This window comes from Coregonus lavaretus (genome assembly GCF_964263955.1).
Source record: "Coregonus lavaretus genome assembly, chromosome: 24".
Taxonomy (NCBI): domain Eukaryota; kingdom Metazoa; phylum Chordata; class Actinopteri; order Salmoniformes; family Salmonidae; genus Coregonus; species Coregonus lavaretus.
The window spans coordinates 19,445,691-19,463,041 of NC_140011.1; the positions used below are offsets into that span (position 1 = coordinate 19,445,691).

General features: G+C 43.1%; 1 protein-coding gene across 1 annotated transcript in view; it reads right to left on the reverse strand.

The window, feature by feature from the left end:
* LOC311100004 (splicing factor, suppressor of white-apricot homolog) overlaps positions 1-17,351 on the reverse strand; it is a 134,662-nt gene that overhangs the window by 95,231 nt on the left and 22,080 nt on the right. Inside the window, exon 7 of the mRNA XM_084140734.1 lies at positions 16,510-16,678. Coding sequence (XP_083996860.1) covers positions 16,510-16,678 — 169 coding nt within the window. The remainder of the gene's footprint in view (positions 1-16,509; positions 16,679-17,351) is intronic.

Sequence of the window (17,351 nt, forward strand, 5' to 3'; positions counted from 1 at the left end):
AGTGCAGTGGGCAGCTGGGAGGAAGTGCTCTTATTTTCCATGGACTTTACAGTGTCCCAAAACTTTTTGGAGTTAGTGCTACAGGATGCAAATTTCTGTTTGAAAAAGTTAGCCTTTGCTTTCCTAACTGCTTGTGTATATTGGTTCCTAAATTCCCTGAAAAGTTGCATATCGCGGGGGCTATTTGATGCTAATGCAGTACGCCACAGGATGTTTTTGTGCTGGTCAAGGGCAGTCAAGTCTGAGGAGAACCAGGGGCTATATCTGTTCTTAGTTCTGTATTTTTTTGAATGGGGAATGTCTATTTAAGATTGAGAGGAAATTACTTTTAAAGAACAACCAGGCATCCTCTACTGACGGAATGAGATCTATATCCATCCAGGATACCTGGGCCAGGTCAATTAGGAAGGCCTGCTCGCTGAAGTGTTTTTGGGAGCGTTTGACAGTGATGAGGGGTGGTCGTTTGACCGCGGACCCGTTACGGACGCAGGCAATAAAGGCAGTGATCGCTGAGATCCTGGTTGAAGACAGCGGAGGTGTATTTAGAGGGTAAGTTAGTCAGGATGATATCTATGAGGGTACCCATGTTTACGGATTTAGGGTTGTACCTGGTAGGTTCGTTGATAATTTGTGTGAGATTGAGGGCATCTAGTTTAGATTGTAGGATGGCCGGGGTGTTAAGCATATCCCAATTTAGGTCACCAAGCAGTACGAACTCTGAGGATAGATGGGGGGCAATCAATTCACATATGGTGTCCAGGGCACAGCTGGGGGCTGAGGGGGGTCTGTAGCAAGCGGCAACAGTGAGAGATTTATTTCTGGAAAGGTGGATTTTTAGAAGTAGAAGCTCAAACTGTTTGGGCACAGACCTGGATAGTATGATGGAGCTCTGCAGGCTCTCTCTACAGTAGATTGCAACTCCACCCCCTTTGGCAGTTCTATCTAGACGGAAAATGTTATAGTTGGGGATGGAAATGTCAGAATTTTTGGTGGCCTTCCTAAGCCAGGATTCAGACACTGCTAGAACATCAGGGTTGGCGGAGTGTGCTAACGCAGTGAATAACTCAAACTTAGGAAGGAGGCTTCTGATATTTATGTGCAGAAAATCAAGACTTTTACGGTTACAGAAGTCAACAAATGATAGCTCCTGGGGAGTAGGAGTGATACTGGGGGCTGCAGGGCCTGGGTTAGCCTCTACATCACCAGAGGAACAGAGGAGGACTAGAATAAGGATACGACTAAAGGCTTTAAGAACTGGTCTTCTAGTGCGATGGGTACATAGAATAAAGGGGGCAGTTCTCCGGGCGTTGTAGAAAAGATTCAGGGCATTATGTACAGAAAAGGATATGGAAGGATATGAGTACAGTTCAGGTAACCCTAAGCGTTGGGTAACAATGAGGCGGCGCACAATTGGCCCAGCGTCGTCCAGGGTATGGGGGGAGGGAATGGCCGGCAGGGGATGTAGCTCAGTTGATAGAGCATGGCGTTTGCAACGCCAGGGTTGTGGGTTTCGATTCCCACGGGGGGGCAAGTATAAAAAAATAAATATATGTATGCACTAACTGTAAGTCGCTCTGGATAAGAGCGTCTGCTAAATGACTAAAATGTAAATGTAAATGTAAATGTCATTGGAGGCACCGATTGAGCCGGTCTCGGCGTGTATGGGGGGTGGAACAAAGGAACTATATGAGGGAGTTTGAGAGGGACTTGGGGTTCTACAGTGAAATTGTATAATAAGAACTAACCCAAACAGCAATAGGCAAGGCATAATTGACATGGGAGAGAGGCATAAAGCAGTCACAGGTGTTATTAGAGAGAGCTAAGACACAACTGGAAATAGCGATAACGTTTGGGCTAAGACTAAACAGAATAAACAGGACAGGGTACCGTGTAAAGGAACAGTCCAGCAGGCATCAGCTGTGCAGCTGAGTGATCATAAGGTCCAGTGAAACGCAAAACGACGCCGGATTCAAACATTAGAATTTTTCCATTTTAATTATTATATAAAATTCTTGCTACCAATAGAATGTTATTTATATGGGGGATACAATCTTCCCAGCTCTGCAGATTTTGCTGCGAAGAGACAGAATCATTAGATCATTTGTTTTGGTACTGTCCATTTGTAGCTTGTTTTTGGACATAGGTCCAGGAATGGCTAAAGGATTGCAATATTTCCCTGGAGCTAACCCTGCAGATAGCATTACTGGGTGATCTGAAAAGTCATAGTCAATCGATCAATAATATAATAATACTTTTAGCAAAAATGTTTATTTTCAATTTACAATCTGTAGAAATAATGAGAATAGAAAGGTTTAGAACTTTTGTAAAACATCACAGTACAGTACAGTTGAAAAATATATGGCAAACAGAAATCCAATATGGATGGTGTTAAGAGAGATGGGTGGTGTTGAATGGAGTTGAAGGATGGAACTAATAACAACAACTAATAACAACAAGATAACTAATAATGTAAGCATACTGTGTCCATAATAAGTATATAGGTTATAGGTTGAGAGCTTTTGTGAAAGAGCAGAGTTTGAAAGATATGGCATATAGAAGCAAACCGGATGGACATCATGAAAATGATCAGAGAGGTTGAGGGTAGACGTAGTTCAGGAGTAAAAACAAACTAAATAGAATTACTGTAAAATTGATTGTGTCCATAAAATGTATATAGTATGTATAAGCTGGAAGTAGAGGCCTAAATATTGTTGTTCACTAGTTTACTACAATTAGGGAAGGGGTTGTGGGGTTTCCAAATCATGTCCAATCAATTAAATTTACCACAGGTGGACTCCAATCAAGTTGTAGAAACATCTCATGGATGGTCAATGGAAACAGGATGCACTGGAGCTCAATTTCAAGTCTCATAGCAAAGGGTCTGAATACTTATGTAAATACGTTTTTTAATATATATATATATATATATATACAGTGGGGAAAAAAAGTATTTAGTCAGCCACCAATTGTGCAAGTTCTCCCACTTAAAAAGATGAGAGAGGCCTGTAATTTTCATCATAGGTACACGTCAACTATGACAGACAAAATGAGAAAAAAAAATCGAGAAAATCACATTGTAGGATTTTTTATGAATTTATTTGCTAATTATGGTGGAAAATAAGTATTTGGTCAATAACAAAAGTTTCTCAATACTTAGTTATATACCCTTTGTTGGCAATGACACAGGTCAAACGTTTTCTGTAAACTTCACAAGGTTTTCACACACTGTTGCTGGTATTTTGGCCCATTCCTCCATGCAGATCTCCTCTAGAGCAGTGATGTTTTGGGGCTGTCGCTGGGCAACACAGACTTTCAACTCCCTCCAAAGATTTTCTATGGGGTTGAGATCTGGAGACTGGCTAGGCCACTCCAGGACCTTGAAATGCTTCTTACGAAGCCACTCCTTCGTTGCCCGGGCGGTGTGTTTGGGATCATTGTCATGCTGAAAGACCCAGCCACGTTTCATCTTCAATGCCCTTGCTGATGGAAGGAGGTTTTCACTCAAAATCTCACGATACATGGCCTCATTCATTCTTTCCTTTAGACGGATCAGTCGTCCTGGTCCCTTTGCAGAAAAACAGCCCCAAAGCATGATGTTTCCACCCCCATGCTTCACAGTAGGTATGGTGTTCTTTGGATGCAACTCAGCATTCTTTGTCCTCCAAACACGACGAGTTGAGTTTTTACCAAAAATTTATATTTTGGTTTCATCTGACCATATGACATTCTCCCAATCCTCTTCTGGATCATCCAAATACACTCTAGCAAACTTCAGACGGCCCTGGACATGTACTGGCTTAAGCAGGATTTGAGTCCCTGGCGGCGTAGTGTGTTACTGATGGTAGGCTTTGTTACTTTGGTCCCAGCTCTCTGCAGGTCATTCACTAGGTCCCCCCGTGTGGTTCTGGGATTTTTGCTCACCGTTCTTGTGATCATTTTGACCCCACGGGGTGAGATCTTGCGTGGAGCCCCAGATCGAGGGAGATTATCAGTGGTCTTGTATGTCTTCCATTTCCTAATAATTGCTCCCACAGTTGATTTCTTCAAACCAAGCTGCTTACCTATTGCAGATTCAGTCTTCCCAGCCTGGTGCAGGTCTACAATTTTGTTTCTGGTGTCCTTTGACAGCTCTTTGGTCTTCGCCATAGTGGAGTTTGGAGTGTGACAGTTTGAGGTTGTGGACAGGTGTCTTTTATGCTGATAACAAGTTCAAACAGGTGCCATTAATACAGGTAACGAGTGGAGGACAGAGGAGCCTCTTAAAGAAGAAGTTACAGGTCTGTGAGAGCCAGAAATCTTGCTTGTTTGTAGGTGACCAAATACTTATTTTCCACCATAATTTGCAAATAAATTCATAAAAAATCCTACAATGTGATTTTCTGGATTTTTTTTTCTAAATTTGTCTGTCATAGTTGACGTGTACCTATGATGAAAATTACAGGCCTCTCTCATCTTTTTAAGTGGGAGAACTTGCACAATTGGTGGCTGACTAAATACTTTTTTTCCCCACTGTATATATATACACACACTGCTCAAAAAAAATAAAGGGAACACTTAAACAACACAATGTAACTCCAAGTCAATCACACTTCTGTGAAATCAAACTGTCCACTTAGGAAGCAACACTGATTGACAATAAATTTCACATGCTGTTGTGCAAATGGAATAGACAACAGGTGGTAATTATAGGCAATTAGCAAGACACCCCCATTAAAGGACTGGTTTTGCAGGTGGTGACCACAGACCACTTCTCAGTTCCTATGCTTCCTGGCTGATGTTTTGGTCACTTTTGAATGCTGGCGGTGTTTTCACTCTAGTGGTAGCATGAGACGGAGTCTACAACCCACACAAGTGGCTCAGGTAGTGCAGCTCATCCAGGAAGGCACATCAATGCGAGCTGTGGCAAGAAGGTTAGCTGTGTCTGTCAGCGTAGTGTACAGAGCATGGAGGCGCTACCAGGAGACAGGCCAGTACATCAGGAGACGTGGAGGAGGCCGTAGGAGGGCAACAACCCAGCAGCAGGACTGCTACCTCCGCCTTTGTGCAAGGAGGAGCAGGAGGAGAACTGCCAGAGCCCTGCAAAATGACCTCCAGTAGGCCACAAATGTGCATGTGTCTGCTCAAACGGTCAGAAACAGACTCCATGAGGGTGGTATGAGGGCCCGACATCCACAGGTGGGGGTTGTGCTTACAGCCAAACACCGAGCAGGACGTTTGGCATTTGCCAGAGAACACCAAGATTGGCAAATTCGCCACTGGTGCCCTGTGCTCTTCACAGATGAAAGCAGGTTCACACTGAGCACATGTGACAGACGTGACAGAGTCTGGAGACGCCGTGGAGAACGTTCTGCTGCCTGCAACATCATCCAGCATGACCGGTTTGGCGGTGGGTCAGTCATGGTGTGGGGTGGCATTTCTTTGGGGGGCCGCACAGCCCTCCATGTGCTCGCCAGAGGTAGCCTGACTGCCATTAGGTACCGAGATGAGATCCTCAGACCCCTTGTGAGACCATATGCTGGTGCGGTTGGCCCTGGGTTCCTCCTAATGCAAGACAATGCTAGATCTCATGTGGCTGGAGTGTGTCAGCAGTTCCTGCAAGAGGAAGGCATTGATGCTATGGACTGGCCCGCCCGTTCCCCAGACCTGAATCCAATTGAGCACATCTGGGACATTATGTCTCGCTCCATCCACCAACGCCACGTTGCACCACAGACTGTCCAGGAGTTGGCGGATGCTTTAGTCCAGGTCTGGGAGGAGATCCCTCAGGAGACCATCCGCCACCTCATCAGGAGCATGCCCAGGTGTTGTAGGGAGGTCATACAGGCACGTGGAGGCCACACACACTACTGAGCCTCATTTTGACTTGTTTTAAGGACATTACATCAAAGTTGGATCGGCCTGTAGTGTGGTTTTCAACTTTAATTTTGAGGGTGACTCCAAATCCAGACCTCCATGGGTTGATACATTTGATTTCCATTGATAATTTTTGTGTGATTTTGTTGTCAGCACATTCAACTATGTAAAGAAAAAAGTATTTAATAAGATTATTTCATTCATTCAGATCTAGGATGTGTTATTTTAGTGTTCCCTGTAATTTTTTGAGCAGTGTATACAGTGAAGTGTATACAGTGAAGGAAAAAAGTATTTGATCCCCTGCTGATTTTGTACATTTGCCCACTGACAAAGAAATGATCAGTCTATAATTTTAATGGTAGGTTTATTTGAACAGTGAGAGACAATAACAACCAAAAAATCCAGAAAAACGCATGTCAAAAATGTTATAAATTGATTTGCATTTTAATGAGGGAAATAAGTATTTGACCCCCTCTCAATCAGAAACATTTCTGGCTCCCAAATGTCTTTTATACAGGTAACGAGCTGAGATTAGGAGCACACTCTTAAAGGGAGTGCTCCTAATCTCAGCTTGTTACCTGTATAAAAGACACCTGTCCACAGAAGCAATCAATCAATCAGATTCCAAACTCTCCACCATGGCCAAGACCAAAGAGCTCTCCAAGGATGTCAGGGACAAGATTGTAGACCTAACAAGGCTGGAATGGGCTACAAGACCATCGCCAAGCAGCTTGGTGAGAAGGTGACAATAGTTGGTGTGATTATTCGCAAATGGAAGAAACACAAAATAACTGTCAATCTCCCTAGGCCTGGGGCTCCATGCAAGATCTCACTTCGTGGAGTTGCAATGATCATGAGAATGGTGAGGAATCAGCCCAGAACTACACGGGAGGATCTCGTCAATGATCTCAAGGCAGCTGGGACCATAGTCACAAAGAAAACAATTGGTAACACACTACGCCGTGAAGGACTGAAATCCTGCAGCGCCCGCAAGGTCCCCCTGCTCAAGAAAGCACATATACAGGGCCGTCTGAAGTTTTCCAAAGAACATCTGAATGATTCAGAGGAGAACTGGGTGAAAGTGTTGTGGTCAGATGAGACCAAAATCGAGCTCTTTGGCATCAACTCAACTCGCTGTGTTTAGAAGAGGAGGAATGCTGCCTATGACCCCAAGAACACCATCCCCACCGTCAAATATGGAGGTGGAAACATTATGCTTTGGGGGTGTTTTTAGCTGCTAAGGGGACAGGACAACTTCACTGCATCAAAGGGACGATGGACGGGGCAATGTACCGTCAAATCTTGGGTGAGAACCTCCTTCCCTCAGCCAGGACCTTGAAAATTGGTCGTGGATGGGTATTCCAGCATGACAATGACCCAAAAAACACAGCCAAGGCAACAAAGGAGTGGCTCAAGAAGAAGGACATTAAGGTCCTGGAGTGGCCTAGCCAGTCTCCAGACCTTAATCCCATAGAAAATCTGTGGAGGGAGCTGAAGGTTCGAGTTGCCAAACGTCAGCCTCAAAACCTTAATGACTTGGAGAAGCTCTGCAAAGAGGAGTGGAACAAAATCCCTCCTGAGATGCATGCAAACCTGGTGGCCAACTACAAGAAATGTCTGACCTCTGTGACTGCCAACAAGGGTTTTGCCACCAAGTACTAAGTCATGTTTTGCAGAGGGGTCAAATACTTATTTCCCTCATTAAAATGCAAATCAATTTATAACATTTTTGACATGCGTTTTTCTGGATTTTTTGTAGTTATTCTGTCTCTCACTGTTCAAATAAACCTACCATTAAAATTATAGACTGATCATGTCTTTGTCAGTGGGCAAACGTACAAAATCAGCAGGGGTTCAAATACTTTTTTCCCTCACTGTATATATATATAAACATTTCTAAAAACCTATTTTCGCTTTGTCATTACGGATTATTTTGTGTAGATTGAATACTTTTTTTTTTTTTTTACTTAATCCATTTTAGAATAAGGCTGTAGAGTAACAAAATGTGGAAAAACCATTACATTACATTTCACAACAGATTTGGTGTGTGCCATCAGGCCACTGCTCTACTACCATATACAGTGGCTTGCGAAAGTATTCACCACTCTTGCCATTTTTCCTATTTTGTTGCCTTACAACCTGGAATTAAAATGGATTTTTTAGGAGTTTGATTTACACAACATGCCTACCACTTTGAAGATATGACAAAATAAGACAAAACAACATAAAACTTCAGCGTGCATAACTATTCACTCCCCCCCCCCCCCCCTTCAAGGAAAAACTGCTCCAGCTCCTTCAAGTTGGATGGGTTCCGCTGGTGTACAGCAATTTTAAGTCATACCACAGATTCTCAATTGGATTGAGGTCTGGGCTTTGACTAGGCCATTCCAAGACATTTAAATGTTTCCCCTTAAACCACTCAAGTGTTGCTTTAGCAGTATGCTTAGGGTCTTTGTCCTGCTGGAAGGTGAACTTCCGTCCCAGTCTCAAATCTCTGGAAGACAAACAGGTTTCCCTCAAGAATTTCCCTGTATTTAGCGCCATCCATCATTAAATTCTGACCAGTTTCCCAGTCCTTGCCAATGAAAAACATCCCCACAGCATGATGCTGCCACCACCATGCTTCACTGTGGGGATGGTGTTCTCGGGGTGATGAGAGGTGTTGGGCTTGCGCCAGACATAGCGTTTTCCTTGATGGCCAAAAATCTTAGTTTTAGTCTCATCTGAGCAGAGTACCTTCTTCCATATGTTTGGGAAGTCTCCCACATGCCTTTTGGCTTATTTTTATCTTTAAGCGATGGCTTTTTTCTGGCCACTCTTCCGTAAAGCCCAGCTCTGTGGAGTGTATGGCTTAAAGTGGTCCTACGGACAGATACTCCAATCTCCACAGTGGAGCTTTGCAGCTCCTTCAGGGTTATCTTTGGTCTCTTTGTTGTCTCTCTGATTAATGCCCTCCTTGCCTGGTCCGTGAGTTTTGGTGGTTTGTTGTGGTACCATATTCTTTCAATTTTTAAATAATGGATTTAATGGTGCTCCGTGGGATGTTCAACATTTCGGATATTTTTTATAACCCAACCCTGATCTGTACTTCTCCACAACTTTGTCCCTGACCTGTTTGGAGAGCTCCTTGGTCTTCATGGTGCCGCTTGCTTGGTGGTGCCCCTTGCTTAATGGTGTTGCAGACTCTGGGGCCTTTCAGAACAGGTGTATATATATATATATACACTGAGATCATGTGACAATTAAATAAACTCCACCTGTGTGCAATCTAACTAATTATGTGACTTCTGAAGGTAATTGGTTGCACCAGATCTTATTTAGGGGCTTCATAGCAAAAGGCGGTGAATACATATGCACGCACCACTTTTCCATTTTTTTTTTTTACAAGTTATTTTTTTCATTTCACTTCACCAATTTGGACTATTTTGTGTATGTCCATTACATGAAATCCAAATAAAAATAAATTTAAATTACAGGTTCTAATGCAACAAAACAGGAAAAACGACAAGGGGGGTGAATACCTTTGCAAGGCACTGTATCTACAAAACAAAATCCATGTTCACGTGTGTGTATAGTGCGCATGCTATCGTGTGTGTGTATGTGTATGTCTGTGCCTGTGTGTGTCTCTTTACAGTCCCCACTGTTCCATAAGGTGTATTTTTATCTGTTTTTTTTAAATCTGATTTTACTGCTTGCATGAGTTACTTGATGTGGAATAGAATTCCATGTAGTTATGACTTTATGTAGTACTGTGCGCCTCCCATAATCTGTTCTGGACTTGGGGACACAAAGGAGTGAGTTAGCTGCGCTGCGCTGTTCTGGCCCAATTGTAATTTTCCTAAGTCCCTCTTTGTGGCACCACAGTTGTCCAGGTGCGACAAAACTAGGGCCTGCAGGACCTGCTTTGTTGACAGCGATGTTAAGAAAGCAGAGCTGCGATTTATTATGGACAGACCTCTCCCCATCTTAGCTACTGTTGTATCAATATGTTTTGACCATGACAGTTTACAATCCAGGGTTACTCCAACCAGTTTAGTCTTCTCAACTTGCTCAATTTCTACGCTATTCTTTACAATATTTAGTTTTAGGGTTTAGGGTTTAGTGAATGATTTGTCTCAAACACAATGCTTTTAGTTTTTCAAATATTTAGGACTAACTTATTTCTTGCCACCCATTCTGAAACTGACTGCAGCTCTTTGTTAAGTGTTGCAGTGATTTCACTTCCGGTGGTAGCTGATGTGTATAGTGTTAAGTCATCAGCATACATAGACACACAGGCTTTACTCAGAGCCAGTGGCAAGTCGTTAATAAAGATTGAAAAAAGTTAAGGGCCTAGACAGCTACCCTGAATGCCTGACTACCTGGATTATGTTGGATAGGCTTCCAATGAAGAACACCCTCTGTGTTCTGTTAGACAGGTAACTCTCGATCCACAATATAGCAGGGGATGTAAAGTCATAACACATACGTTTTTCCAGCAGCAGATTATGATTGATAATGTAAAAATCTGCACTGAAGACTAACAAAACAGCTCACACAATATTTGTATTATAAATTTCTCTCAGCCAATCCATCAGTCATTTGTGTAAGTGCTGTACATGTTGAATGCCCTTCCCTATAAGCGTGCTGAAAATCTGTTGTTAATTTGTTTACTGTGAAATAGCATTGTATCTGGTCAAACACAATTTTTTCCAAAAGTTTACTAAGGGTTGGTAACAGGCTGATTGGTTGGCTGTTTGAGCCAGTAAAGGGTGCTTTGCTATTCTTGGGTAGCGAAATGACTTTTGCTTCCCTTTAGGCCTGATGGCACACACTTTCCTGTTGGCGTAGATTGAAGAGATGGCAAATAGGAGTGCCAATTCCGTCCGCTATCATCCTCAGTTATTTTCCATCCAAGTTGTCAGACCCAGGTGGCTTGTCATTGTTGATAGACAATAGTGTTTTTTGAGAGCAGAATTAAGCAGGGGAGCTGCTGCTCTGAAAGCACAGTTACAGCACATCCATCCTCATCCACTGGTCGCTCTCTAACCACTAATCTCTAACCTCAACACCACAGAGAGCTCCTCAGCCTCCCACCACCACAGCCTTACAGCATTCTATCAAGCCTTGTGTTTCTGACTCAGTCAGTTAAAAATATCATTCAACAGAAGTTGTATTTTCTTTACCGTTGGAACTTTAGCAGACATTAAAGTGCTGCTCCTTCTACAGCCACTCCAAATGCTAATCATTTTCATAGGCACAGCCCCATGAGCACAAACACCTCTCCTCAAGATAGCTGGGGTTCAAGAAGCCACAGTCTCCAATCAATACCCATCAGGCTAGTTAAGTGTCTGGGGAGGTGCTTACAACACTGAACCTGGGATTGCAATCCAAACACGGGGTGAAAGAATAGAATAACTTTAACTCCGTCCCTGTGCTATGTGGGAAGCAAAAAGTTAGCGAAACAGAAGGTCAGCCAGAGAACAAGGGAGGGCTTCTGCTGGCTAATAAAACAGCCCACTTTATGAATGCATAACAATCCATGGCCAGAAGGGTTGCTCAGCAGGAAAAACTTTCATTGGTAGCAGCCAGCTTCCCTGTGCTACACAAGCACAGTTCAAAGGTCCCCCTCCATAACTGTCTATAGCAGGGGTGTCAAACTCATTTTAGCTCAGGGGCCACATGGAGGAAAATCTATTCCCAAGTGGGCCGGACCGGAAAAATCATGGTATATATAACTTAAAAACAACAACTTCAGATTGTTTTCTTTGTTTTAATACGGGTGTCATTTCTCAGGCAGAAATGTAGATAAAAATAATGAAATCCTGTTCCCCAAACAAGTGCAAGAACCACAGAGTCAAGAATAGGTTACATATACAAATAAAATAAAAACAATTAAAAACAATAGCACATCAACATAAAAACATATAAACATAAAGCTGGAGCCTGAGGACAGTGTCCAAAAGCACAACATCACTATTAATCATAAAACACCTCAAGTTATTTGAAAGTTCTGAGGACAAAGAACACACAAACACACAATGCCTCAGTGATTCACAGAAGTATATCACAGATCACAGAACTATATCAGGGTGTCATTTCTCAGGCAGAAATGTAGATAAAAATAATGAAATCCTGTTCCCCAAACAAGTGCAAGAACCACAGAGTCAAGAATAGGTTAAATATACAAATAAAATAAAATCAATTAAAAACAATAGCACATCAACATAAAAACATATAAACATAAATCTGAAAGCGTTGCTCAAACTCCCGTAACAGTCCCGTTATTTTATCTTTGAACCGCTTCATGTCTGCCACATGTTGGGTCGCGCACACATTTTTCAGACAGGGGAAGTGAGCTGCATCACCACCGGCAAGTTGCGTCTCCCACAATGACAGCTTCAACTTGAAAGAACGTATGCTGTCATAATACTGCGTGACAACTTTGTTGCGCCCTTGCAGCTGTTTGTTCAAGTTATTCAGGTGCTCTGTAACATCCACCATAAATGCAAGGTCCTGCATCCATTCTGCGGAATGAAATTCTAACACTGGTTTGCCCTTTTCTTCCATGAACTGTTCAATTTCTTCTCGTAAATCAAAGAAACGCCTCAGCACAGCACCTCGGCTTAACCATCTTACCTCAGTGTGGTATGGCAGGCCATAGATGTGGTCTTTCTCTCTGAGAAGGCTGTCAAACTGACGGTGATTCAGGCTTCTGGATCGGATGAAATTAACAGTTTGGATGACCACCTTCATGACGTTATCCATCTTTAATGACTTGCAACACAAAGCCTCCTGGTGCAAAATACAGTGAAAAGTCAAAAAATCACGTCCTCCATTTACAGATTGCACTTTCTCTCTGAACTTTGTCACAACGCCTGCTTTTTTCCCGATCATTGAGGGCGCACCATCTGTAGCCAGGCTGACAGCGCGGGACCAGTCCACTCCGACCCTGTCCAGCGCGCCGACGAGTGCGGTAAAAATATCAGCTGCTGTCGTTGTATCTGTCATCGGCACCAACTCCACAAACTCCTCGGTGACGGTCAATGTGTCATCAACTCCGCGGATGAAAATGGCCAGTTGTGCAACATCTGTAATGTCCGTGCTTTCATCAATTGCAACCGAAAACGCCATAAATGACTTTACTTTTTGCTTCAACTGGCTGTCCAAATCCACTGAAAGATCAGAAATCCTGTCTGCAACTGTGTTTCTTGTCAGGCTGATATTTGCAAAAGCCTGCCGCTTTTCAGGGCACACAATCTCCGCTGCCTTCATCATGCATGTTTTTACAAATTCACCCTCACTAAATGGTTTTGAAGCCACTGCGATTTCATTAGCAATGAGGTAGCTAGCTTTCACTGCAGCGTCACTGATGTCTCGGCTGTGAGTAAACACAGACTGCTGTTTCTTCAGACCCGCCAACAGTTCATTCACCTTCTCTCATCTCCGCTGTCCTTGAAAGTTGTCATATTTGTCGGCATGAAGACTCACATAGTGGCGACGAAGCTTATATTCTTTCAGCACTGCAACATGCTCTGAACACACCAAACATACAGCTTTCCCATTCAATTCCGTGAATAAATAGGATGACAATTTTTCTTGGAACACTCTGCACTCTGCGTCCACTTTTCTCTTTTTTGACAGAGACATATTGGGGCAAAGAGGGTGCCAAAGCACATAATGTTAAAAGTAGAAGCCGTAATAAATATCGCGGGCAAAACAAAGTAGCTCATTGGCTGCACGTGCTTGACCTACTTGCTCTGCCCCGGTATAAACAGTTTGCTTGCTTAACACAATTGCTATTGCGCCATCCAGTGGACGCAATTGGAACAGCAGTTTATTTTATTGAAAAATTGCAGCGCATTTTTATACTTTACACATTTTTTTTATTAATTTTTTTATTATTATTTATTTATTTATTTTTTTAATCATCTCGCGGGCCGGATTAAACCCGTTTGCGGGCCTGATCCGGCCCGCGGGCCGGACGTTTGACACCCCTGGTCTATAGGATAAATAAATAGCATTCATGGATTAGTAAGTCTTACACATTTACATTTACATTTTAGTCATTTAGCAGACTCTCTTATCCAGAGCGACTTACAGTTTGTGAATACATTTTTTTTATACTGGCCCATGAATCAGTAGTGGCCAATGAGCCCAGACGAGGTGGGTGAAACGGATAAATGGACGGACTGCTTTGCGGAGGAGTGTTGGTGAGTCATTGTGGATGGATGTACAGTGCAGTGTATTGTGAGATGCTTGTCTGTGGACTGTTTAACTAACAGGGTGTAACAGCAGGCTGCATTGCATCATCAGGGCCTCGGAGGTCAAGAGAGAATGGGACGTATGTCACCCAACAGGGCAGAAAGAATAGCCCAGTCTCAAGATAGAAAAGCCCAGTCTCCCTATTGCAGTCTAGACAGCTTCTCTACATTTCTAGGAAGAGTTGTCTTCAGTGATCATGCAAATGATCTAATATGCTTCATGTTCACTGTATTAGAATGTAAAACGCGCCAGTATTACAACAGAGAATCCATAGTCCGTGTAGCTCAGTTGGTAGAGCATGGCGCTTGCAACGGCAGGGTTGTGGGTTCGATTCCCACGGGGGGCCAGTATGATTTTTTTTTAAATTTATGCACTCACTAACTGTAAGTCGCTCTGGATAAGAGCGTCTGCTAAATGACTAAAATGTAAATGTAGAATAGAAGGGAATAAGTGGTCATTTGAGTTCAATCAGATGACACCACGAAACATTCGTGCCAAAAGCAACTAGGCCCAATTGTCCTGTTGAAGAGCTAGCAAAGTTATAACGAATTAAAGGAGCTGCAATGTTGCGCACTTTGGACAGTTGAGAACAGCCCAAAACTGTTATTCAGTTTTAACTCCTCTTGCCTAATTCTCATTCAATACGCTACTCATTGGCAGATACTGGTGGATAACATTAAGCAGTCTATTGCCTTTGATCCTCTCCAGTCTGAGTTTACAGGAATTCTCTCAGAGAACCAGCGCCATACACAGAAATAAAAGTTGGATCTACGGGAGCAAAATCTCTCCAAAATGATTATCTTGTCGCCATAAGCCAGTGCATTAAAAATCCATGCCTGTGCTGCTGTGCGGTGTCGATGTCTCTCTCGCTCTCCTACCACAGAAAACCAGTGGAGCTCTTCCAGTCCCGCTAACTAAGACAAATCAGCTCACACAGCTTGAGCTGTCTCTCCCAAGCACCGGGACATGTGCAGACAAAGAGGGAAGACAGGGTTAACCCTGGGAAATACGAGGAGCAAAATTGTGAGGAACATCTCTCAAGGAGGTTTAGGGTTAGCCTGGCACCCCATATCACACCCAGCACCTTCACCATCCATCACCTACAACTAATGCAGACAGTAGAGAGAAAATTGCTAAGGTTTAAAGAAGCCATGAAATTAGATGGTGATTCTGTAGACTCGGATGCCCCGAGAACTATGTGAATAGCCCCGAGAGACTAGTGATTCTGTGATGTTGCAATTTTTGCACTAGATTTGCTAGAGGAATAGTACAGTCATACAGTGAGTTAAAGTTGTTAAAGAGTATTATTGTGTGTGTTGCTTAGGATAAACTGTGCATGAGCTGAATAACAGTAGACGTCTTCAAGTGTTTGGGTCAAGCAAGAGAGAACTGGTCGTTGTATGCAGCTGCTCTTGCCTAGACCGGTGGTGTGTGTGTGTGTGTGTGCCAGCCAGAAAAAGAAGTGGGAAAGATGTCTGCATTTAGAGGAAGCAAACATCTGTGGAGCTGCCAGAAAAGCCGATTTGGATTCTATCCACCAGCGTTCAGCGCAAAACAAACAGCAACACTGCCGTCAATGAAGAGCAAGAAGAACAGTTTGTCAGTGCGTCCAAAACAGCAGCTCACTGCAGATCTGAAAATGAACTAGGCACAACTTCAAGGATAAGAAACAAGTAAAAAATACCTTCTTGGAGACTTTGAAAACTGTTAAGAACCTTTAAGTACTCACAATCCCTGAGGGTCAAGTGGTGAAAATCGCTCCTGGATTCAGTCTGTGCTAATCAGTCCTCAAGGTGTGTGAAGGTGAAGGGCGGTAGGTAGCCTAGCGGTGGTTCGAATCCCAGAGCAAACTAGATGAAAAATCTGTCGATGTGCCCTTGAGCAAGGCACTTAACCCTAATTGCTCCTGTAAGTCGCTCTGGATAAGAATGTCTGCTAAATGACTTAAATGTAAATGCTTTCTAGTATTGAACTCCTGGTAGAGGACGTTTCAGCAGTGTCACGGGCCTACAGGAGACCATGTTAATGAGCTTTTCCACTATGAGCCGCAGGGTCACCTCCACGGCTACAGTGGGAACATGTGCCTGTGTCCGATATATATGTTTTCCACTAGGCTAATTCAATGTACCTTTCCTCCTAGAGATTCTAATCTGATATTAACACCAATGTTTCTCAAACATAAAGAGAATTTTAACAAGTTGACCATTCTTTTTGCTTCCAGGGGTTCGGTGCTCACTACTAAACAATTGAGTGCCACTCTGCCTGTCTGAGAGACTGAGCTTGCATTGAGAGAAAAAAATATCAAATAAATGGGGAGAGAAATGAAGTGGACCAGGACTAAATTGAAATGAAGAGGCTCCCTCGGTGCTAATATGAATGCTCCTCAGGTATTGGATTTCACAGTGTACTCACAGTCAGCGATGTACTCTGCGGGTGTGGCGGGCACAGCTGGCTCTGCGGGTACTTCCTCTGGCTTGGTTGCCATGATGGCGGCTGCAGCAGCAGCGGCTCCGTTCTGTTCCTGACGGGTTTTCCGGATCAGCGCTGCCAGTGGATGGTCTGGGTCCATGACTTGGAGGGGCTACAACACAAATAGATTTGGTTAAAAGGCTTAGAACTACTGGTCAGCATAACCTCCAACATTTACATTTTAGTCATTTAGCAGACGTCCTTATCAAGAGCGACTTACAGGAGCAATTAGGGTTAAGTGCTTGCTCAAAAGGCACAGACAGATTGTTCACCTAGTCGGCTCGGGGAGTTGAACCATTGACCTTTCGGTTACTGGCCCAACGCTCTTAACCACTAGGCTACCTGCCCCAACAATGGGAAGCTATAGGGGTGAAACTGTGAGACATCTCTGGCTGATGGAGAGGACGACAATTCAGGGCAGAGTAATGGCTGTAACTAGCTGATACATTTCTACTTATTACAACTAATTTATTATGAAGTGTGGACTAATATACTAATGGAATAATATATAAACATGTACACTGATGATTTATACAGGTGTTTCCAGCCTTATGGTGTACAATATGGTGTAATCAACAAGAGTTGGCATACAAGTTATGAAAACCCTTTAAAGAACAGACTTCAAAAGATATAAATGAAAGATGGGACTCTTGATATTCAGGTCTAAAAGTAAAATGGGAAAAAAATACAACTTATGTTTAAAGGATTGAGCCCTTTGTAATTTGGAGTGAAAATCTGATCACATGTTGGTTTATTTAAGAGTCTTTTATCTCTTCATTTACTTT